This window comes from Martes martes (genome assembly GCF_963455335.1).
Source record: "Martes martes genome assembly, chromosome: 5".
Lineage (NCBI taxonomy): Eukaryota > Metazoa > Chordata > Mammalia > Carnivora > Mustelidae > Martes > Martes martes.
The window spans coordinates 72,770,019-72,794,469 of NC_137892.1; the positions used below are offsets into that span (position 1 = coordinate 72,770,019).

General features: G+C 33.4%; 1 protein-coding gene across 1 annotated transcript in view; it reads left to right on the forward strand.

Annotated features, from left to right (window-relative positions):
• ADAMTS6 (ADAM metallopeptidase with thrombospondin type 1 motif 6) overlaps positions 1 to 24,451 on the forward strand; it is a 292,490-nt gene that overhangs the window by 114,415 nt on the left and 153,624 nt on the right. The window contains exons 7-8 of the mRNA XM_080804246.1: positions 3,753 to 3,796; positions 7,949 to 8,054. Coding sequence (XP_080660372.1) covers positions 3,753 to 3,796; positions 7,949 to 8,054 — 150 coding nt within the window. The remainder of the gene's footprint in view (positions 1 to 3,752; positions 3,797 to 7,948; positions 8,055 to 24,451) is intronic.

A 24,451-nucleotide genomic window follows, 5' to 3' on the forward strand; every position in this document is an offset into this window, starting at 1 on the left:
AAACATATTTTAGGGACAAGAATTCTACTACCTTTATATTTGTCATCTGGCACCATAATCCTTCAAACCAATGAGTGCACACACAACACCAATTTAAGATGCTTTATTTAAGTGTATAACTTAAAAAGTTTGTTGCATTCTTGTATGTGTTTGTGAAGACGAGGTAGTGTTTCTGAAATATTTTGACCAATCTACGGATTTGAAACACCACTAATCTTTTTTCTTCATTGAAAAATGTCTTTTTCAACATTTAAATAATATTCATGAAATTTATTTTCAATTATCTCTTGTGTTGCTCATTAGAGACAGGCAAAGCTGAAACACCTTCTGATTAAATGTTAGTTGTACAGAATTGTCTATAACAGAGTAAAAATCATTATTTAAAAAAAAGATTTATTTATTCCTAAAAGAGAGAGAAGTGGGGGAGCAGAGGGAGAAGGAGAGAGAGAGAATCTCAAGCAGACTCCCTGCCATGTGTGGAGCCTGGTGTGGGCTCAATCACAGGATACTGCTATCATGACCTGAGCAGAAATCCAGAGTTGAATGCTTAACTGACCAAGCCACCCAGGCACCTCTAACAGAGTAAAAATCACTATAATCTCCCTACTCTCCCATTGTTTCTTTAGATACTCACTGTTACCCTCCCAGATTTTCATCTATATAGAAAATCAATCTGTATATGCCCTTATATAAATATTTAAAAAAAAAAAAGACTGTCCTAGTATGCAAACTATTTTTTTTTTCTACAGAAAAAAAAATCTGGTTTGGTATTCAAGAAACATAATAATCTATCCTCCCAACAAGAACTCTCTACACTCATTTTTCAATGTTTTATCCTATACATACAATGTTTCAGCCTCTCTGGACTTCTTATAGTTCCCTGTATATGCCATGCTCTTTCCAGATTCTCTTCCTTTGATTATTCCATTCTTTACCTAGAATGCCTTTACTTTTCTTTTTCATCTGGCTAAATATTTAAAATCTACTTGGTATTAATGGAAATACATAAATCATAATTACTCTTGGTGAATACAGACTAGGGAAGGATACAGTGTGAATTGAATGCAAAAGCCACAAGGAACCAACATGTCTTTGTCCTATTTAGTATCTTACAGAGAATTCTATAGATATGTTAGAGGATTAGGAAAAGCTGAAGAAAAAGCAAATGCAATGATCTTAGTCTAAGATGCTTTAGCTTGCATTATTTGTTGATGACTTCAGCTTTTATATAAATATTTTGAGAAGTCATGACAGTATGAAATAATGTTCATCATGAGTATAACATAAAAGGTGTATGTAAAATGAAAGCGATGAGAAAGGACTTCTATGAGGGGGAAATATAAGTTGTATTTGCCTGTGATCTTCAAAATTTTTGCCTCGTTTACCTCCTAAAATAATTTGGAAAATTGACACACAACTTTCACATTTTAAAGTTGCTATCAAAAACACTTTTTAAAATAAATTTAAATAGCTACAGAGATTATAGTTAAAAATATACATTGTATGTGTGTTTTAAATACGTTTTCTCAAAACTTTGGAGTTGTCTATTTCCTTGAATCATGAAAAATGTTCACCATATAATCCGTGGGCTAAATCAACACTTATTGCCAAACTACTTAGCCACGTCAGACTTGACAATCAATAACAAAACTGACTTCATTTTTTAGGTCAAATAAACATATTAATACACTCCATGAAAACCATCTCACTTCTGAATTCTAATTGTGAGATAGCTGTATAGATTGATTTGTAAGCAGTCAGAAGGACTGACAGAAAGACTGTTTTGCCAGGATAAAATAAGCATCATCCTCTTTCATTTTTCTTGCTTTGTTCAAAAGGATTGACCCCAGGATCAATGCATTCTTGAATTATCTCTTTGCTTGCATTCTGGAGACTTTTATACCCAGGAGGCAGTGCACTATAATGATGTTTGGGATGGGTGAGAAATAAGCTTTCTTTTTTGTAAAGTAGAAAGAGGGCAGTTGTGAAAAGCAAAAGAGGAAAGGGAAGCTGGTGGCTTGCAAGTGCTTGCATTCTCAGGCAGATCAGTTTTAGGAAAAAGCATATATGGAATTTGAGAATTTGGATATAGATTCCATTTAGACATTTATATCTGCATTACCCATGAAAAGTCTGTTTACATTTTCCTGAGATGGATAGTGTCTTCTTAACATCATTGGCATTATACAGTATGAGTACAAGATAAATTGGTTTTGTGACACCCAGAATATATTTTCTGGTGGTTTGGTAAATATACCAAGTACCTTTTCTATCTCTTACATTCAAGAATGTACCAGGTGTTGCTATTCTATGGTTTACCAATTACACGCCAAGAGGGAAATGAGTATGTGAATGATCAGAAGAGAAAGCTATGCAAGAGGAGAAATCCCTTTCCCTAAATTTAAAGTGTAAAAGATGAAGAGTTTGAAACTCTAAAAATAGGCAAAAGATATCTTCAGGGATTTTAATGAGTTCAACAGTGCAGTGGTATGCTGGATGTGATATTTGTTTTTTGAAAATACATTTTGATCTGGTGAACAAGAATGGGATTAATTATTAATCCCTTCCCCAAGTAGTGTGGACTAACCATTATTTATATACAATCAACGAACTTACAATTTGGATTTTCCTGTAGCATGTGAAATTTCATATTTTACCTGAGAAGTGTTTCACTTCTAGCATAAAACATAGCCAAATAAAAATGGTCAGTCTTTTTAAATTTATTTATTTATTTATTTATTTTTAAGATTTTATTTATTTATTTGACAGACAGAGATCACAAGTAGGCAGAGAGGCAGGCAGAGAGAGGGGGGGAAGCAGGCTCCCTGCTGAGCAAAGAGCCCGATGCGGGGCTCGATCCCAGAACCCTGGGATCATGACCTGAGCCAAAGGCAGAGGCTTTAACCCACTGAGCCACCCAGGCGCCCCTTAAATTTATTTTTTATTCTCACTTTAGAAAAGTAATTTTTTTTATTTTAAAGATTAGTTTACAAGAATATTATAAAAATGCTTAAAATAGGTGTTCACATCAATATTGATTTAGCATTCTAAATGGAATATACTCTAAATATGCAACATTACTTGTGGACTTCATCTTTTGTATTGAGTTATAATGCAATATAACATAAGTTCAGCCAACATTAGGAAAGCTGCTATTGAGCTAATTGTTTAGCTGTTTGCAAATTCTATAAAAATATTTGTATTTTAGCTCTGCTAAATTTCTGGTATACAATGTGATACCAATTTTATTCCCATTCCTGTATTGTGCTAATTTTTTTAAACAAGAACCTGTGTTAAGTTGAAGGAACACCAGATAGTGCTTATAGCTCAGAAGTGTAAAACACAGTCTGTGATATAATAAAAAAAATATTCCATCAAGTTCAGAGATTGGGGATAAAAAACTACCCACTTGCTTTTTTGTAGAAGCAGTAGCAATCTGTAGACAAGCTATTCTAGCTTCAAAACAGTATGGTAGGTGGTTTTATGGAACTTGCAATTACAGAAATCCACTTTAACCTTTCTTTCTTACTGGCAGGTGTCCCATTGGCTTGCAGCCAGAGGCTGTGAGTGTAGTGCAGCCAGTGTGTCCCCCAGAGTGCTGAAAATGCCCACACTCCAGCTGGCTGCTCATAATTGCACTGATTGTGGTCTGACAACCCAGAGCTCTAAGAAAGAAATGTGATGAATATACGAAAATACTTTACAAATCTGATCAGATTACAAATTTCATCTCTCTTTTTTCTCCTCTATAGATATGATATCTGCACTTATAAAAATAAGCCCTGTGGAACATTGGGTAAGTTTTTTATAAAGGGAGGACAGTTCAGATTGTCTTTTTCGTCCAGTGGCTTTAGTTTTTATCATTAATTTGGTCATTTTCCTTTCTGGCACATCTGAAATTACTCCTATAAATTGTTAAGCCTGACCCATGTGGGTATGTCACTTACTAGGAAACAAGTAGAATGATGACTAAAAACAACTTAGAAGATGATTCTAAAATCTTCAAGCAATAATGATGAATCAAAAATTACCAGTCTATAATGTATTTTCCAAAAATCCCAAGGAATTTGAGAGCAAATGAAAGCATGCAACGTCTTCAAATATCAGGCTAGGAAAGGAAAGGGGGAAAATTGGGGGTATACTTAAAAGGGAGACATTGTGTTCTTAATATACGTTGGTACAATTTTCTGGAGCAAGTATATTCCTATAAATGAAGATATTGTCAATTTACAGTACCTGAGCAACAATAAAAAAAAATTGTAAAATATTACAGCCAGCAGTAGAGAGATAGGACAGGATTATCTTTCTTGTGCTTCCCAAATATTTGTTTTTTAAAAAGCATTTCTGCAGTATTCTAGAATTTAAAACATCACATTTTGTTGTAGAGCATAACTTCATTCTGGTTAAAAGTTAACTGCAAATTCAAATGGGGGAAAATGATAGCTTTCAAGTAGACTAAATTGTTAAGCAACTGGAATTATTTTTAAGAATGGGAGTTTTTTTTCCCTAAGGTAATTTTTTTAATGTCATAGAGACTTGCTACAGACTCAAAAGTTAAGCACCTGAAGATGAATTTTCTAGTTTCTCTATGACAAGTCTCAGTTTTCTTGTCTGTAAAGGAACAATTCTGAAATCTATTCCTCTGCCCCTCATAAGAATTTTGGGAAGATCAAATTTAAGTAGAGGTGGGAGAAAAGGTGTTACCCAATTTCCTGGGGAAATTCAAAAAGTCCTCTCTTTAGAGATTAAAATTTCTCTTGATTTTTATCTGCCTTTCCAGTCTTCTTCTATTCCATTTCCCTCAGGGTTTAAGTCTAAAGAAGAAATCCCAATTAGCCAATGATCAGTATTTAGGGTAGAGAAGTTTGCTGGTTAAAAAGTATAATGTAGAAAGAGCTTTCTCTGCTGAGAGATTTCAAATAAAAAAGATTTAGTTTTTTAGGTTAACAAGAGAAATACCATCCATTGGAAAGGACCCTGAAGTGGAAACTGGAAGCTAACAACTGGCTTTGACATTTTCGGTGCATTATCTTTCCCACTATATTTAGGTCTTTGTTCCTCAATTCCTTATCTATGAAGTAGTAGCAATATCTCCCCTTATGTGACAGGGACACTGTAAAAATCACTTAAAGGAAAAAAAATACGAAGATGTTTAATAAAGAAGTACTTTAAAAATGTACTGGTATTATTATTTGTTGTGGAAATTATACTGTTTAACTTAACCTCTCTGTTATTTTTCGATATCTGTAAGCATTTGCTAAGTGTTTGATCAACTTTAAATACGATAGACACTAAGCTTCAAAGGAGGTATAAGCTAGAGTTTGTATTTTTCCTATATATATATATTCTAAGGAAATACATATGTATATATCTACCCGTTCTATCTTGCTTTTTGAATGTAGATTGTTTGCACTGAGATGTATTCTTCATTAGGACATTAGTAATAACACTGCCTGTACTTATGTTGTTATTTTTACCAAAGTAGACTCAAGATATGCTTCTACCCTACATCTCTTTCTTTCCCAAATATATTTTCCAATTTTTATAGCTTATTAATTTCCAAAATCAATACATTAATACTTTGATACATGTCAATGCATTTTCAAGCTCAGTATAAATTATTTTTCAAATTATAAACCATTATAGATTATCTTTTATACTATCTCATGGTGAAAACTGAATGTGTGTAGATACATGTGTTGACCTTCATATGTGAAAAATATATCATCAGTACAGAATTGGTCAGGTTTTTTCTTTTTGGATGGTCATTCTGGCAACTTTCATGTTGGTTTTTATGCTAATACTTGCTTATTATCTTGCTTAGTACCTTTGATGACCAATTGTAACATGGCTAAGTAGATTTAAGGGTGCAAACTGTGGCCATCAAACTGAGGAAATCTAAATGACCCAAATAGTAATCAAATCCCTATTAACACAATCACACGTAAGAACTTTGACAGCCTCAATTTTATAGGAATACAGAAAGTTGTAGGGGTTGTGAAAATAGATTAGCGTCTTAATTATTTTATTTCAGTTAACATTTAGCTCTGTATTTTTAACTAATAGTTATTTTCCAAATATGTTCTTCCTGAAGTTGTTCTTTAAGTAGAACAACTAAGTTAATTTTATATCAGATAGAGATGTAAATCTGTGCTTGCAAATACACCTTGGGGAGTCATTGAGAATTCTCTGTTAAAAATATTACCATATGGTATATACCAAACAGTCACAATAACAACAAACAAAAATTTAACCCATGGAATAATATATTTTGGGACATATAAGAAATGTTAATTTAACAATAATTACTCTCAGTAATTCTTTTTTAACCAAATTTCATAAAGCTCAGAACAGAAACAGTATTCAAACACTGTGGCTTTGTTCTTCCCATATCATGGATGATATTGAACTCAATAGCTTAGCCAGATAATCTACTAAAAACTTTTTTGGTATTCTTTCTCTCCCAACTTTCTTTCTCTCAGTGGAATTTAGAACTAACATTTATTAAATATTTTTAATTAACCAAAAATTTAAATCACTTTGCCCCAGCTAGTCCCTCTTTTTACTTCCTCTTCTTTAGGTCCCAAGACTTCTAAGTAGATAGAAGGGCACAGCAAGGATAACACTAGTATTTACAATAACTCAGAGGCAGAAATCAACCCTTTCCCCAGCTCCTGCTCCTTCCACATAAAACAGTAGGAAAAGCAAACAGTCTATTAGCAAATCTAGCACTGACCTCAACTCTGTTCCAGTGTGGCTATTATGTTCATATTTTACATTACAAGGTACAGAAAAACAATTTCTGGAGCTTTCTTGTCAGTAAAAATATTAATTGAATAGCTTTTACTGTTCCAAGTTAGTGTCACTGGGAAATTATACATAGCATGGAACATTGCTTACTGCAGTCAGTAAATATTCATTGAATTAGATAACAAATCATTTTTTGTGGTTAGATAATTATTATCTGGATAATGATAGTAGACTAGTAACATATAAAATGTTTTTCCTACTTTTTCTTCAATTTCTTTTAAATAACTTTTGCTCCTATATGTGTTATGTATAATTTGGCATCTGTTTCCTTATAACACATGACATTTTTCACACAAAAATTCTTTTTTCTGAGTACTATTTTTAAGTTATGTACTAATTCACAGGGCGTGATATTCATTTGCAAGTAAATATGAAAGCTTTTACAAGCTAAAATTCCCAAGGGAGGAATACCTTGGGAACATAACATTTCACTAGAATCAGTGAATTAACACTGTAGTTTTGGTTTATTAGTAAATCTAATGTGTTGAAGGGGGATGGGAAAGGGGATAACCACTTACTGTGCAAATGTCTTTCTTTCCATTAAAATACCTAAATAAATTATTGCATCACTATCAGGACTTATTTCAGAAGATTAAAAAAAATGCAAAACCTTCTATTTTTAACAGTTCTCATTTTTCTCTTTTGAATCATTCATTTTTGCTTTTATTAAAAAATGTCATTTAAAAAAACATTTGGGATTCCCTTTTTTTGGTAACTAAAAAGTTGCTTGTATATTTTTATGAACCCACTAAACTTAAACAGATCTCTTTAGAAAAATAATGTGGATATATTTTGCTTTCTACAGCCTGAAGAATGTTAAAATAGAAATGCTTTCTTGAATTCCCTTTTCTGGCTCAAGTTACTAGGTGGTCCCAAGTTACCAGAAGTAAAATTTATAAATCTAACCCCTAGTCTAGACATTTTCCAGCACTGACTGCAGTTCAAAAAATATTAATGTCTAGCCGGCAAAGTGAAACTCCCCCCAGTGATTTTGCAAATGACTAGAAAGTTAACCTTTTGCCAACTGCTCCTTCTGTGCATGGAGGTTATTAAAAAGAATCCAGGCATTTATAAGTATGGGCTTTTTAAGACTGAAACACCTTGGCTTGACCCTTTGTGTCTCCTTCTGTTTATTCAGGCTTGGCCTCTGTGGCTGGAATGTGTGAGCCTGAAAGGAGCTGCAGCATTAATGAAGACATTGGCCTGGGTTCAGCTTTTACCATTGCACATGAGATTGGTCACAAGTGAGTGAGTTTAAGAAAATCAAAATAAATTTTAGAACTCCACTCTTTTGAGCAACTCATAACTACTGTGTAGAGCGCCTGTGCCCAAACATGCTTTACTGCCTTTTTGTCTGATTTCAGTAGAGAATGTTATCATTTGGGGTATTGGGATAAATCATCTTAAGAACTGGAGACTTGTTAAATAATCTTTCTGATTCAATGACCCATATTTTTAGAGTGGTGAATGAACCACACTTAAGTTTTGTTATATATATTTAAAATAATTTACCTTTAGCATGGTCTGCTTATCACCCAGTTCCTCGAAGTTAAATTGTTTAAATGACCTTTCTTTTCCTCAAATGAGAGTACCTATATATTTTAAAATCATCATTGATACCACTACCATAAAATCTACTTTGACTTTTCACTCTTCATACAGCTGTGAACATACCTTTTCCAGACATAAAGTTTGTGCAATCAGTCCTATGTAACTTATATTTTCAGGTGCAATATGTTATTGAAATAAAACAAACAAACAAACAAACAAACAAAAAAACCAGTCCAAACTGATGTTACAAAAAGTTGTGAGATATCATTCTCATCACATTTTAGGAGGAACTGGAGTTCTTAATATTTGTTTTAAATAATTCTGTGCCAAAAACTGTCCTTTGGCTATCCCCCCCCTCCCGCCCCCGCACACACATAGCAATAAAATCCTTACTTTCTTTTTTTCAAACAATAGGCAGTAGTAAATGTAAAAGCCTGCTCAGGTGGAAGAAGAGAAATTTGAAAACTTTAATAAAAGAATAGTCAAACATTTTCAACTAAAACAAGCAGCCTACTTGCAAGAACTCCTGACATTTGTATGATTTAAGTTTTACAGTCTGCTTTTTGGTAGAGAAATGGATGTGGAAAAAAGAACAAATGAAAATGAATGTTTAGTATACACTTGCCTCAGAGGTCATTCCTGAGATAAATCTGTAGTTCAGTTTTTTTTTTTTTTTCCAAATTGAAGAGTGAAATTGAGTCAGTCTGTTGCATTATTTTGAAGATTGTGATTTAAATTTTACCAAATTAGTGTTGATTTATGTATAAAGGTGAGTAACTAGCAAGTTTAAACCTAACTTGATTCAGACATGAGGAAAAGTCAGTATTACACTTTTAACGAAGGCCCAAAAATATTGGTATTCTAGTTTTCATTGCAGTAAACAGCCAAGGAAAAGAAAAGGGAAGGCCCTCCTAACCAGTCAGTTTATCTTGAATGCACTTAAAAGTCTGGCTCATTAATGACTGTCATAATCTTATGCAACCAGACTGAATTTAATAGGTTCTGCTAGATTCAATTAAATTGAAAGGTTAGGGCAAGTAACATATAGCAGATGAATAATGTGTGTATGAGAGCACTGTTACCTCATGCAGTCACAAGTTAGTCAATGTCAACATATGCATTGTCAACCTATGTCTCCTTCTTGTATGTACTTAAATAGCTGAGGTAAGGGTTTATCTCTCTTTGTATCTTTTATTGTGATGAAGATTCTAACTGACCAGCTCTCAGCCTTCCTAGATTTTTGTTACTGTTATTGGCCGCTTGAGGAATTCCTTTTAATTCTTCCTAAGATGAATGGCATGTGCCTTATGTAGGGGATTATGAAAGAGAAGTAGAATATGAATTAACCTTTTAGGATTTATATGCTTTGAAGTAACTTTATTTCACAGCTAATTCTTGTTTGATAATGTGACTGCTAAATGAGGAGGGGGAATATACAAAATGCTTTATATTGAGAGCCAGAAGAAATGCTCCCACTCAAAAATGTTATTTGACAAGCAAAAAATCAGCTATCCTTCTATGTCCAGTTGATTAATATGTCCGTATCTTCCATTCCCTTTTCCCCAGACAACCTGGGCAGGGTATGTTTAACATATATTTTTCAATATATCAAATTATTATTTGCTCAGTTAGGGAAAGTCTCTTTTATGAATGAAGATACCTTTACTTGTTTTTAAGATCTTAGCGTTTAGCTTTAGGAAACTTAAAAAGTCAACTCTGGCACAACTCATGGCATCCCTAAAGTACTGTGTTCCCTAATTCTTCCTGAGACAAAGCAACAGCCATGGTAAATATGTCAAGTATAATTTTCAGTTTAAGTTTATGAAGTTTTATAACTTGTATCGTTTAGTAGGATGGATGTTAAGTGATGTGATGATACCTGCAGATTTATCACAATGAAGAATTTTTTTTTTAAAGATTTTATTTATTTATTTGACAGAGAGAGAGATCACAAGTAGGCAGAGAGAGGTAGGGGAAGCAGGCTCCCCGCTGAGCAGAGAGCCTGATGCAGGGCTCCATCCCAGGACCCTGGGATCATGACTTGAGCTGAAGGCAGAGGCTTTAACCCACTGAGCCACCCAGGCACCCCCACAATGAAGAATATTTGATATGAGTTACTGAGAAGTGCCCCCACTAAATCACTAGACCAGTGGAAGATTTTCTAGTATTCTTTACAGTGTTTAAAATATGGTTTTGCACCCACTGTATACTTGTGTAGGGATGGGTATACTATCTAGTTTGAACAGCTATGGGATAACTTTTTTCTTTTTTCTTTTGCTAGGCCTTAGTGACCATTTCTTTTTTTTCTTCTCTCTCTTTCTTTCTTTCTTTCTTTTTTTTTTGGTGACCTGTATGGGGATCAAATTAGCAACAGTTTTATTTCTCTCTGCCTTTGTGAAAACAAGAAATTAATATTTTTTGTAAAATAAAAGATTGAGGGTTTATGCTATATTTAAATAACAGGTCTAGCTTTAATGTAGCTATAAGCCAAAGGTAATTAATGAAACCTTACAGAGAAGAATGCTCATTGAAAGATTTTTTAATTAACTATGTAGTTGCTATAGGTTTCATCAATGGAAAAAAGTATGATGTTGAAGAATTCAGCCTGACTTCTTATATACTGAGAAAACTAATGTTTCCAAACTGTAAAATAATAAAAAATATGTTTTTAGAATATTTTATTTATTTATTTGACAGAGAGAGAGAGAGAGAAAGAGAGGGAACATAAGCAGGGGGAGTGGGAGAGGGAGAAGCAGGCTTCCCCCTGACCAGGGAGCCCAATGCAGGGCTCTATCCCAGGACCCTGGGATCATGATCAGAGCTAAAGGCAGAAGCTTAACAACTGAGCCACCTAGGTACCCCCCAAAATAAATAATCTTAAAAAGAGATCTTAAAATTATTCATAATTTTTAGGGATGCATATTGAAGTATGCATGACTGAAATGACAGGATGTTTGATATTTGCTTTTAAAAGAAAGTGGAAAAAAAAAAGATGGGGTGTGTGGGTGGCTCAGTCATTTAGTGTCTGCCTTTGGCTCAGGTCATGATTCCAGGGTCCTGGGATGGAGCCCTGCATCGGACTCCCTGCTCTGCGCCAGGCACGCTTCTCCCTCTCCCACTTTCCCTGCTTGTGTTCCCTCTCTTGCTGTGTCTCTCTCTGTTAAATAAATAAAACCTTTGGAAAAAAAAAAGAGAGAGAGAGAGAAAGCAAGAATAGTAACATCTTGAATTTTATTATCTTGATAATGTATGGATGGGAGTTCATTATACTACTCTCTCTACTATTGTATATGACTGATATTTCTTTGCAAAAAAGAATAGGTCCTACAATCATAAATCTTTTAGTTGACTTAGCTCATTTAATATTTAATCCTGATTTAGTGAACTGTAACTGATTTTGACAAAATTTATGGAAATGTTAAATGTTTTAGTGAAAGCTGCACATATATATTGGTCTTTCTTTTGGAAATCAGTATCAATGTTTGGTCTTGCCAATAGGGATACAAAAGACTGGTTAGGAGATTTTTTTTTTTTTTTCTTTTAAAGGAGGTATGTGACAGGCTTCAGGATAAAATTGTAAATTAGTTACTTGTGTTAGGAAGCTCTTATTACCATTTTCTTTAATCTGAATTTCCTTTTTCTTGCTACAAATACCTAGGTGTCTCTAAATGCTCGATCAGGGCTATATTTCATAATAGAAGGCTAATAACTAATACACTAAGGGAATTTTAGGATTTGGAACCAGTATTTGAGACTGTATTTGGGACTTGAATGCCTTTGTCTAGTTTTGGTATCAAAATAATGTTAGTCTAAGACGTATTCTGTGTGTTCTGGAAGAGTTTGCATCCCTTTTACATTTTACATTTTACATTTTAAAATATCATTTAAGTATAATTTACATACACTAAAGATACTTTTGTGTGTAGTTCAATGAGTTATGGCAAATGTATATAACCATTTAACGACCACAATTAAGATATCAACATTTTCATTACCTGAAAAAGTCCCCTTGTTCCCTTTTACAATCTCCACTCTCCTCACCTTTTCCTTGGGCTCCGACAGCCACAGATATACTTTCTATCACTATAGATTAGACTTGTCTTTTGTATAGTTTCAATTAAGTCAACTTATATAAAGGGTACCCTTTGTATCTAGTTTTTTCCCTTAGCACAAATGATTTTGAGATTCACCCATGTTGTTATGTATATCAGTAGCTTTTTTGGTTTCTTTTCTGAATAGTATTACTTATCAATAGCAATAGCAGATACCACATTTTTTTTTTCCCTAGTTTGGGGCTATTATGATGAATAGGACTGCTATCAACATCCATGTACAAGTATTTGTTTGGACATATACTTTCATTTCTCTTGGATGGTACTGCTGGTAGTATGGTACATGTTGGTTCACTTTACCATGAACTATTTCTCAAAGTGGCTATATACCTTTCTGCATTCCCACTAGCAATCTATGAGAGTTCTGATTACTTCAAGATCCTTGCCAACATTTGTTTGTGTCTTTTTTATTTTAGCCATTATTATACATTTTAGTGGCATCTCATTGTAATTTTAATTAATCATCTATTTTCTGATAATGATGTTAGTGATGATCAGCATCTTTTCATATGTTTATTTGTCATTCATTATCTCCTTTGAATGCTTATTCAAATCCTTTCCCACAGTTTTTTTTTTTTCCCCCCCAAACTGAAATGTCTCTTTTTATTGAGTTGCAGATTTCAGTATATCCTGGTAAAAAAAGTCCTTGTCATATATACACAATGTGAATATTTTCTCCAACTCTGTTGTTTGCCATTCATTTTTTAATGGTTTTGCCATTCATTTTTAATGGTTTTTTGAAAAAATTTTTAAAAAAATTTTGATGAAATGTAATTTAAAATTTTTCTTATATGATTTGTGGGTTTTTTGTGTCTTAAAATGTCTTTGCCTACTTCAAAATTGTGAAAATTTTCTTCTATATTTTTGTCTAAAAGTTTTATACTTTTAGCTTTTATATGAAAACCTATGATCTATTCTGAGGTTATTTTTTTGTATAGTATGAAGTATAGTATGAAGTAAAGGTTGAGGTTCTTTGTCACAAGTGTCTAGTCATTTTAGTATGATTTGTTAAAACAATTGGTTGTAGTTTTCGCTTTTTAAAAACTTTTAGTTTTTCAAAGACAGCAAGAAAGCATGGGTGAGGTGGGGGAAGGGGGTAGAGGGAGGTGGAGGGAGAGAATCTAAATCAGGCTCCATGCCTAGTCCAGCCCCCATGTGGGGCTCAATCTTACGACCCTGAGATCATGATCTGAGCAAAAATCAAGAATCGTATGCTCAACTGACTGAGCCATTCAAGCACCTCTAATGTATTTCTTGAGATTTGGTATCAGAATATAGCCGTATAAATTGAATTAGGAATTGTTTTATTTTCTGGAAGAGTTTGTATAGATAAGGCTGATGGTATTTTTTCCTTAAATGTTTGATAGAATTCCCCAATGAATCCATCTGAGCCTGGATTTTTTTTTTTTAAGATTTTATTTATTTATTTGACAGACAGAGAACACAAGTAGGCAGAGAGAGAGGGGGGAAGCAGGCTCACTGCTGAGCAGAGAGCCGGATGTGGGGCTTGATCCCAGGACCCTGAGATCATGACCTGAGCCGAAGGCAGAGGCTTTAACCCAGTGAGCCACCCAGGTTCCCCAAGCCTGGATTTTTTTTAATGGGAAGATTGTTGATTAATAATTTAGTTTATTAATTAAATATACGATAGGTTATTATCTAAATTTTCTGAAATTTTTTTGTTAATTATGTCTTTCAAAGTATTTAGACTATTTCAACTAAATTGTCAAATTTATTATGGTATTCTCTTATTGTCTTTTTTAATGTCTGTCATATAGTGTTATTCCACCATTCATTCTTGATATTTGTAATTTGTGTTTTCTCCTTTTTTCTTTTTTTCCCAGCTTTATTGAGATATAATTGACATATATTATTGTATAATTTTAAGGTGTACAAAGTGATGATTTCATACATGTATTTATTGCAAAATGATTGCCATGATAAAGTTAGTTAACACATGCATCACATCATATAATTATCTTTTTGTGTGTGTGTGTGGTGAGAACATTCAAGATCTACTCCCTTAGCAATGTTCAAGAATACAATACAGTATTGTTAACTATAGTCACAATACTCTACGTTAGACCTTCAGAACTTATTCACTGTATAACTGGAAGTTTACACACTTTGAATATCTCCCCATTTCCTTCACACCCTAGTCCCTGACAACCACTAGTTTACTCACGGTTTCTAGGAGTTCAGCTTTTTAAAATTACATGTAAGTGAAATCACACAGTATTTGGTCTTTGATCTTATTTATTTCAATTCATGCCCTCAAGGTTCATCCTCATGGAAACAAATAGCAGGGTTTTCGTCCTTTTTATGACTGAATATGATATATAAATATCATATAGTCCTTTTTATGACTGAATGTGGTGTATAAATATACATTACACACACATCTATAGATGGTTTTGGGGAGCTTGAACATTTTAACAATAACTCTTCCTATCCATTAACAAGAGATATTTTCAATATATTTCTGTTTTCTTCAATTTTTTTTATCAGTTGCTTATTGTCTTCAGTATACAGGTCTTTTACCTCTTTGATTAAATGTAGTTCTTTTTTAAAAAATTTAACTAGGTTAAAAAAATTTAATTAGGGGTGCCTGGGTGGCTCAGTCAGTTAAGAGTCTGCCTTTGGCTCAGGTCATGATCCCAGTGTCCTGGGATGGAGCCCCACAGCAGGCTCCCTGCTCAGTGGGGAGCCTGCTTCTCCTTCTCCCTCTTACACTCTCCCTGCTTATGCTCTTTTGCCCTCTCTCAAATAAATCAGTGCTCCTGATTAAGTTTATTTCTAATGATCTCATAGTTTTGGATACTACTGTATATGGTATCATTTTATTTCTTTTTCAGATTGTTCATTGTTCTAGTGTATAGACACAACTGATTTTTGTATGTTGACTTTGTAGTTTGCATTTTACTGAATTTGTTTATTACCATTTTTTGGTAGAGTCTTTTGAATTTTCTCTATGTAAGATCATGTCATCTCAGAGCAGAGATAGTTTGCCTTTCATTTCTTTTTGTTGCCTGATTGGTCTGCCTAGGACTTACTATGTTGAATAGGAGTGGTGGGTGTATAGAGGATACTCTTGGTTAGATATTCTTCCTGATCTTAGAGGAAAAGCTTTTAAAGTTCACTATTGATTATAATATACTTATGGGCTGGTCATATATGGCTTTTATGATGTCAAGGTTTGTTGCTTCTATATACCCACATTGTTGAGAGTTTTTAAAATGAAGGGACATTGAATTTTGTTAATCCTTTTTCTTTATCTTCTGAGATCCTCATATGATTTTTATTTTTCATTCTATTAATGTGATGTATCACACTGATTTACATGTATTGAGTCATCCTTGCATCTCAAGGATGAATCTTACTTGATCATGGGTGAGATCATCTTTGTATTGTTAAACTCATTTTCCTGATTTTGTTGAAAATTTTGTTGGAAATTTTGTTGAAAATTTATATATCTATATTCATCAGGGACATTGGCCTATAGTTTTCTTCTGTTGACTGTATTCTGGCTTGGCCATAGGGAAATGCTGGTTCCTTGTAGAAGACTTTGGGGGATTTGTTTCTTTTCAGTTTTTTAGAAGAGTTTAAGAAGGATTAGCAATAATTCTTTAAATGTGAATTCACCAATGAATTTATTGGTCCCCGGGTTTTTCTTTTTTGGGAGGTTTTTGGTTATTAATCTGTCTCCTTACTTGTTATTGGTCTGTTCTTCATTCAGTCTTAGTGGGTTATGGTTTTGGGAATTTTTCCTTTTCTTCTTATTTAATTTGTTGATGTATCATTGTTTGTAATTGTCCCTTTTCATTTTTGTATTTTTGTGGTATCAATTGTAATGTCTTTTCTTTCATTTCTGACTATATTTATTTAATTTTTTTTCTAGTTACTCTAGTTTAAGTTTTGTCAGTTTGGCTTGTCTTTACAGAAAAATCACCTCTTGATTTCACTGATCTTTTCTATTGATTTTCTAGTCTCTCACTCATTTATTTCTTTTCTGATCTTCGTTATTTTTTCCTACAAAATTTGGCCTTATTTTGTTTCTTTTTTTTCTAGTTCCTTGAGGCACAAAATTAGGTTGTTTATTTGAGATGAGATCCCTCCCCCCCCTTTTTAAAATAATATCAGCATTTATCACTATACTCATCCCTCTTAGAATTGCTTTTGCTAGTACTGTAAGTTTGGTATGTTGTTTTTCCACTTACATTTGTCTAAGTAGTTTTTTTGTTTTAAGTAGTTTTTTATTACACTTTTGATTCCTTCTTTGACCCATTGATTGTTCAGCAGTGTGTTGTTTTTGTGAATTTCCATGTTTTTGTGAATTTTTCTATTTTTTTTCCTATTGATTCTTACTATCATACTACTGTCTAATAACAGAGTCTTGAAATAATTTCAGTATTAAAAAAATTTTTAGGGCATACAATTATTATTACAAATATAATCTATACTCCTTTTAGCAGATGTTTATTATTGTGCCAAGTGTAGAAGTCAAAAGTATCAACACCCAGCAATCCCATCATAACTGAAATTCAAATTTTTCTATTCCATCCATTATGGTTTTTTTGTTAATGGATAATATGCATAGGTACTATATATGAATTATTCTTTTTATTAAGTTTTTAATTTTAATTCCAGTATAGTTAACACACAGTGTTATATTAATTTCAGGTGTACAATATAGTGATTCAGCAATTCTGTACATTAGTCAATGCTCATCATGATAAGTGTACACTTTAATCCCCTTCACGTACTTCATCCATCCCCCATCCACCTCTTCCCTTGTAACCATCATTTGTTCTCTATAGTTAAGAGTCTGTTTTTTGGTTTCTCTCTCTCTCTCTCTTTTCCCTTTGCTTGTTTATTTCACATATGCGTGAAATCATATGGTATTTGTCTTTCTCTGACTGATTTACTTCCCTTAGCATTATACTCTAGCTCCATCCATGTTGTTGCAAATGGCAAAATTTCGTTCTTTTTTATGGCTAAATAATAGTTGATTGTGTGTATGTGTACACACACACACAATGGAATATTATTTATATATCATATATTTATCCATTCACCTGTCAACGGGCACTTGGAGAGCTTCCATAATTTGGCTATTGTAAATTCAATATTTTTAAATTTGTTAAGACTTTTGTAGTGACCTATTGTGTGATGTATCCTGGTAAATGTTATGTGGGTGCTTGAGAAGAATGTGTATTCTGCTAATATTGGATAGAAAGATCTGTATAGTGTCTAAAGTGTAGTTCCACTCAGATGTTTCTTCATTTCTAAGTGATGCATTGTTGAAAATGGGGTATTAGAATCCCCAACAATTTTTCAAAATTAATTTATTATTTTATTATCTTCAGTTAGCCACTGTATAGTACGTCATTAGTTTTTGATGTAGTGTTCAATGATTCATTAGTTACGTGTAACACCCAGTGCTCATCACAACACATGCGCTCCTTAATACCCATTGCCCTGTTACCCCCCACCCTTTCTGAAACCTTCAGTTTGTTTCCTGGGTTCGTCTCCATCTCTGATTTCTCCCCCTACAGATTTCTCTCCCTTCCCCTATGGTCCTCTGTGCTATTGCTTATGTTCCACAGATGAGTGAAACCATATGATAATTATCTTTCTCTGCCTGACTTACTTCACTTAGCATAATCCCCTCCAGTTGCATCCGTGTCAGTGCATATGGTGGGTATTCATCCTTTTTGATGGCTGAATAATATTCCATGTATATATGTTACACATCTTCTTTATCCATTCATCTGTTAAAGGACATCTCATCTCCTTCTACAGTTTAGCTATTGTGGACTCGAATCCCCAGCAGTTATTATATTGTGTTTATTTCTTGTTTTAATTCTGTTAGTGTTTGTTTTACATATTTTGGGAATCCAATGTTGGGTATGTACGTATTTACAATTTTTATATCCTCCTTATAGATTGACCCCTTTTTGATTATATATGACCTACTTTGTCTCCTATTACAGCTTTTGAGTTAAAGTCTGTTTTGTCTGGTAAAAGTTTAGCTAGCTCTCTTCTCTTTTGGTTTACATTTGCATGGAATATCTTTCTCCATCTCTTCACTTTGCACCTATTTTTTCCTTAAAGCTGAGGTGAGTCTCATATAGGCAGTGAATAGGTCAGTCTTATTTTTTTTATCCATTTTGTCACTCCCAAGTTTTTTGATTAGAGAATTTAATCCATTTACATTTAAAGTAATTATTGCTATCTAAGGACTTAGTAATGCCATCTTATTATTTGTTTACTGGCTCTTTTGTAATCCCTTTGTTCTTTTCTTTTTCTCTTACTGTCTTTGTGAATGGATACTTTTTTTGTGGTGGTTTGTTTTGATTCCCTTTTATTTATCTTTTGTGTATCTTTGTGATTACCATTACCTTTATATAAACCATATTATAGATTTAATAGTCTGTTGAAAGGTGATAACAACTTAACTTCCATTCCTGACAAAAACTCTCCTTTAATAATTTCCCCACCATATTTTACATTTTATGTCACAATTTACATTTTTGTATGGCATATCAATTAAATTATTGTAGCTATTGTTATTTTTTATACTTATATTTTATTCTTTAACCTTTATACTAGAGTTAACATACCATCATATTATAATATTATGATATTCTGAATTTGTCTATATACTTTACCAGTATATTTTATATTTTCCTTGTGTTCTCATGTTATTTATCAGCATCCTCTCATTTCAGTTTGAAGAACTCCTTTAAGCATTTCTTGAAAAACAAGTCTAATGATGACGAACAATTTCATCTTTTTTTAGGCCTGCAAAGTTTTTATTACTCCATTTTTGAAGGACAGCTTTGCCAGTTTAAGTGTTCTTAGTGGGCAGTTTTTTTTTTTTTTTCTTTCAGTATTTTAAGTATATTCCAGTCTCTCGTAGTCACAAGGTTTTTCCTCAGAAATCTGCTGATAATCTATGGGGGTTCCCTTGTATGTGAGGAATTCTTTTCTTAGTGCTTTTTTAAAATGAATTTATTTTATATATTTATTTTAGAGAGAGGGAGAGGGAGTGCAAACCAGGGAGGGGACAGAGGGAGAGAGAGAGGCAGAGAATCAGGAGCAGACTCCACACTGAGCAGAGCCTGATGCAGGGCTCAATCTACAACCCATACAATCATGACCTGAGCCAAAATCACAAGTCAGACACTCCACCAACTGAGCAACCCAGGCACCCCTTCTTACTCTCCCCAGATTTGGGAAGTTCTCAGCGATAAAGTCTATAAATAAGCTTTCTGCCCTTTTCTCTCAGTCATCTCCTTTTGGGACTCTAATAATGTATAGATAATTTCTTTTGATAGCATCCTGTTATTCAGATAGGCTTTCTTCACTCCTTTTCATTCTTTTTTTTTTTTTTTCCTTCTCTGATGAGATTTCAGTGGACTTTTCTTTGAATTCACTGGTTCTTTCTTCTGCTTTGTTGAGTCTGCTATTGAAGTTCTCTATTGAATTCTTCAGTCATTGTGTTCTTTAGCTCCAGGATTTCTGTGTTTTTTGTTTGTTTGTTTTTAAATTGTCTCTGTTGTTGAACTTCTCATTTTGTTCATGAATTAGTTTTCTAATTTTAGTTTCATTTAGTTATCTATCTGTGTTTTCCTACAGCTCACTGAATTTCTTTAAGAAAATATTTTGAGCTTTTTGTCATACAGTTCAGAGATCTCTATTTCTTTGGAATTAGTTATTAGAGCTTATTAGTGTCCTTAGATTGTAGAAATGTACTGGATTCCTTGTGATCTTTATATCTTTGCATTGGTATCAGTGAGTTGAGGAAGCCATTTATTTCTCTATTCTTTCATAGACAACCATGTTGTGGGGCTACTGATGTGCTTTCTTGCCAGGCTGGCTGTCATATGTGTTCCATGGCTGGCTGGCATCACTGCCCAGCCTTCCTGGTCAAGTGGTGCTGGAGGCTGTGCTCAGCAGTAGTGAGATCCAGTGACTTGCTTATTTGTGTGTGGGAGTCTCTAGAATGTGTCCATGGCCAAACCTAACAGAACTATTGATCAAGTTGCCTGACCAAAAGAAGCCACTGGTTCAGATGTGCACTTGCCTTGAGCCACTGGTTGGGATCTCTACTAAGGAGTCACCTCTATCTAGCAGGACTGTGAAGTGCTAATTGCTGTAAGCTTGTGTCCTTTCTCTCTCTGTCCTTAGCTGGGTCCCCTAGTGATCCCTATGACACAACGAAGTGGTCCTCCTGGTAAATTATCTGGAATGCTGGGGGAACTGATGGCCATGTTGGGTTCTCTTTTTTCCATTGGAGAAATATAGGCTCAGGGGGATCCTCTTGGTGCAGTGCTGTGTGGGTCTGAAAGAAGGACGATGTAGTCAAAGTAAAACTGTTCCTCTTACCACTGGAATGTAGTTTTTCATATATTTTTTTTATTTTTTATTTTTTTGTTGTTTAAGGGGATGCATTTTCCTCATCCCTGAGTTCTGAGATCCTCACAAAAGTGTCTTACCTATGGATATTTGCTAGTTGTTTTTTCTATAAAGGGGACTAAAGTTGGGAATTACCTACTTTGCCATCTTTCCAATGCCATTCCTTTTCTTCTTGATCAATATAGCTTTAGCTTTTTAAATTCTATTGTTTTCTTTCAAAAAACATTTTGATTTCATTGATTTTCTCTATTGCATGCTCACTTAAAAATTTTATTGTTCTGCTCTTTATTTTTTTTCCCTTTTTTATGTTTACTTTGGGATTAATTTCCTCCTTTTAAAAAAAATCCTTTTAAAGTAGAAGCTTGGTTCATTGATTTTACATCTCCCATCTTTCATAAGACCTAAAGTAATGAATTTCTTTTTAGGCTCTTTTTTAGCAGCATATGACATTTCATTATTGTGTATTTCCATTTTCATTTAGTTTAGACTGTATTTTTTTTGTGTGATTTCTTCTTGGATTGTGGTCAAATAATATATTACATTATTTTGATCCTTCTAATAGAAATTTGCTTTATGGTCCATTATATTATCTATCTTTAAAGATTTTTTAAAAGATTTTTATTTATTTATTTGACAGAGATCGCAAGTAGGCAGAAAGGCAGGCAGAGAGAGGGGGGTAGCAGGCTCCCCGTAGAGCAGAGAGCCTGATGCAAGGCTTGATCCCAGGACCCTGGGATCATGACCTGAGCCAAAGGCAGAGGTTTAACCCATTGAGCCACCCAGGTGCCCCTATATTATCTATCTTGATGAATATATCTTGCATCCTTGAAAGAAACTGTTATTTGTTATTGTTGGGTGGAATGTTCTAGCATTCTCAATTAGATCCATTTGTTTGATAGTGTTGTTTAAGTCTCCTGTATTCTTACAGTTTTTCTTTATAGTTGATCTATCCATTTTTAATAGAGAACTTTGAAATCTTAACCAGTGTATAGATTTTCCATTTCTCCTTTCATTACTCAGTTTTACTTCATACATTTTGAAATTTTATAATTACATGCATTCACAATTAGAATATATCTTCTTGATTAATTGATTCTTTACCATTATAAAACATCTCTTTTTATCCTTGTTAACATTGCTTTTCTGAAATCTATTTTGTGTCATTAATATAGTGATTCTAGCTTTCATCTTATTGTTTGCATGGTCTGTCTTTTTTTTTTTTTTTTTTGGATTCTTTAACTATGAGTTTACCTCATTCTTTATATTTAAAGAGGATTTTTTTTTTAATAATTTGTAGTTGGGTTTTGCTTTTAATCCAGTTTAACTATTTCTATTTTTTAATTGTATTTTATGTTCATTTACATTTAGTGTAATTAGTGGGTTTTAGTCATTAAATCTAGCACTGTTGTCTAGTTTTTCTTATCTGTTTTGTTTCTATTTTTTCTTAATTAATTATGTCATTTTATCTTCATTATTGGCTTATTAACTATACCTTCTTTATCTGTTTATTTACCTATCTATCTGTTGTGGTTGCTTTATGGTTTACAATATGGATCTTTAATTTATCAGTTTATATTCAAATAAAATTGTTGCACTTCATTTGTCACATAAGATATAGTTCATTTTTCTCCTTCCGTTCTTTGGTTATTGTCACATATTTTGGTTCTTCATGTATTATAAATCCTATAAGTCCTTGTTATTATTTTTGCTTTTGACAGTTTTTTTTAGAAAAATTAAAAAAATTAGAAACAATATGTTTTATGCTTGCATACATATTTTTTACCAGTTCTGGTTCTTTTTTCATCCTTTCATGGAAATCCTATTTTCATCTATTATGTTCCTTCTGCCCGAAAACCTTCCATTAGCATTTCTTATAATGTAGTTTTCCTGGCAACTTATTCTCTGAGCTTCTATATATTTGAAAATTTTTTATTTTACTTTCACTTTTAAAGGATATTTTCACTGGGTTAAAATTCTCCATTGGCAACTTTTTTGAGCAATATAAAGGAACATGATGCATCATGATGACTACATGGAGTTAATGATGCTGGATGGGAAATGCCTAAAAAAAGAAGTTGTGAGATGAAACTGGTGAGCTAAATAAGAAACAGATGATACAGGGCCTTATATATGTAATAAAGAGCTTGTGCATTATCTCTTAGGACAGTAGAAAGTTGCTGAGTAATTTTTAATAGAGATGGTATGGGCAGATTTTCATTGTAGATTAGGTCACTATAGATACCACGTGAAATCTGACTTTCACAGAGGAGAACATGCTGCTGTAGTTGTCTAAATTAATACTACTATATTATTTTAGAGGGTCATTGTTGTGGTCAAGAAGTATGTTAAGCACAGTGAATGCACAAAATAAGTATTTTCCCCACTATGCAGATGAATTAAATGAAACAAAAAGATTAAATGGTTAACCTTGGGTTGAAGGCAAACCCTCTGGCTCTAGGATGGCTTCTAAACATTCCTGATGTACAGGTTAGAGATAATGAGGATTGGAAATAGGATGATGTCATTTGGATAGATTAAATATATATTAAAGAGATAAAATTAGCAGGGTTCAATGCTTGATTGAATAGGAGTGATGAGGGAGGAAAAATTAAGGATTACTCTCATTTTTCATCCTTAGTGATTGAGACACATCAGTACCACCTGCTGAAATAAACATGGAACCAGTTTAATTGAAGGAGTAATGAATTATTTTTACATTAGGTTAAGACTGTAGGACGTTCAGATGGAAACGTACAGAAGACAATTGGATGTTCAAGTCTAAAACTAATGAGATAGGTATGGTCTAAATATATAAATTTGGGTTTCATCCATAAAGGTAAGGTCCTAGAGAACTGGCATAAAGTGAAAAGAGCAGAAGGATCAGAGCTGCATAAATAATACCTAGTAATCATTTGAAGTTTAAGCTTTCATAGTGCTATTTAAATTACCTTATGTCTCAAGTAGTGTTTTTTATAACCTGTTTGTTATTATATAATAACTATCACTAAGGCATTGGGCACATAATATAGCTAATTGAATCAAGATGTATTTAGATATGACACTTGAACTTTTGTACTCTAAAAAGATACAATTTTAGGACAAATAAATTATATTTAGCTTTTTTCATAATAGTTAAACTTATGAAATTGTTATATTAAGAAGCTTTCAGGATGAAAATGTAAATATATTTAAGACAGTTAGGAATCCTCTACCTATCTTAACACCTGTCCCCTTGAAGGTAAGGACGATTACTTACTCATTTTTGTGCCTCCCGTGTCTACTATATACTTGGTCTTTACCTGTGGAAGAACAGCTCTTTATTTATTTTTAAAAAATATTTTATTTATTTATTTGACAGAGAGAGATCACAAGTAGGCAGAGAGGCAGACAGAAAGAGAGGAAGGGAAGCAGGCTCCCCGCTGAGCAGAGAGCCTGATGCGGGGCTCGATCCCAGGATCCCAGGATCATGACCTGAGCTGAAGGCAGAGGCTTTAACCCACTGAGCCACCCAGGTGCCCAAAGAATAGCTCTTTAAATACTAAATCCAAAAGGAATGG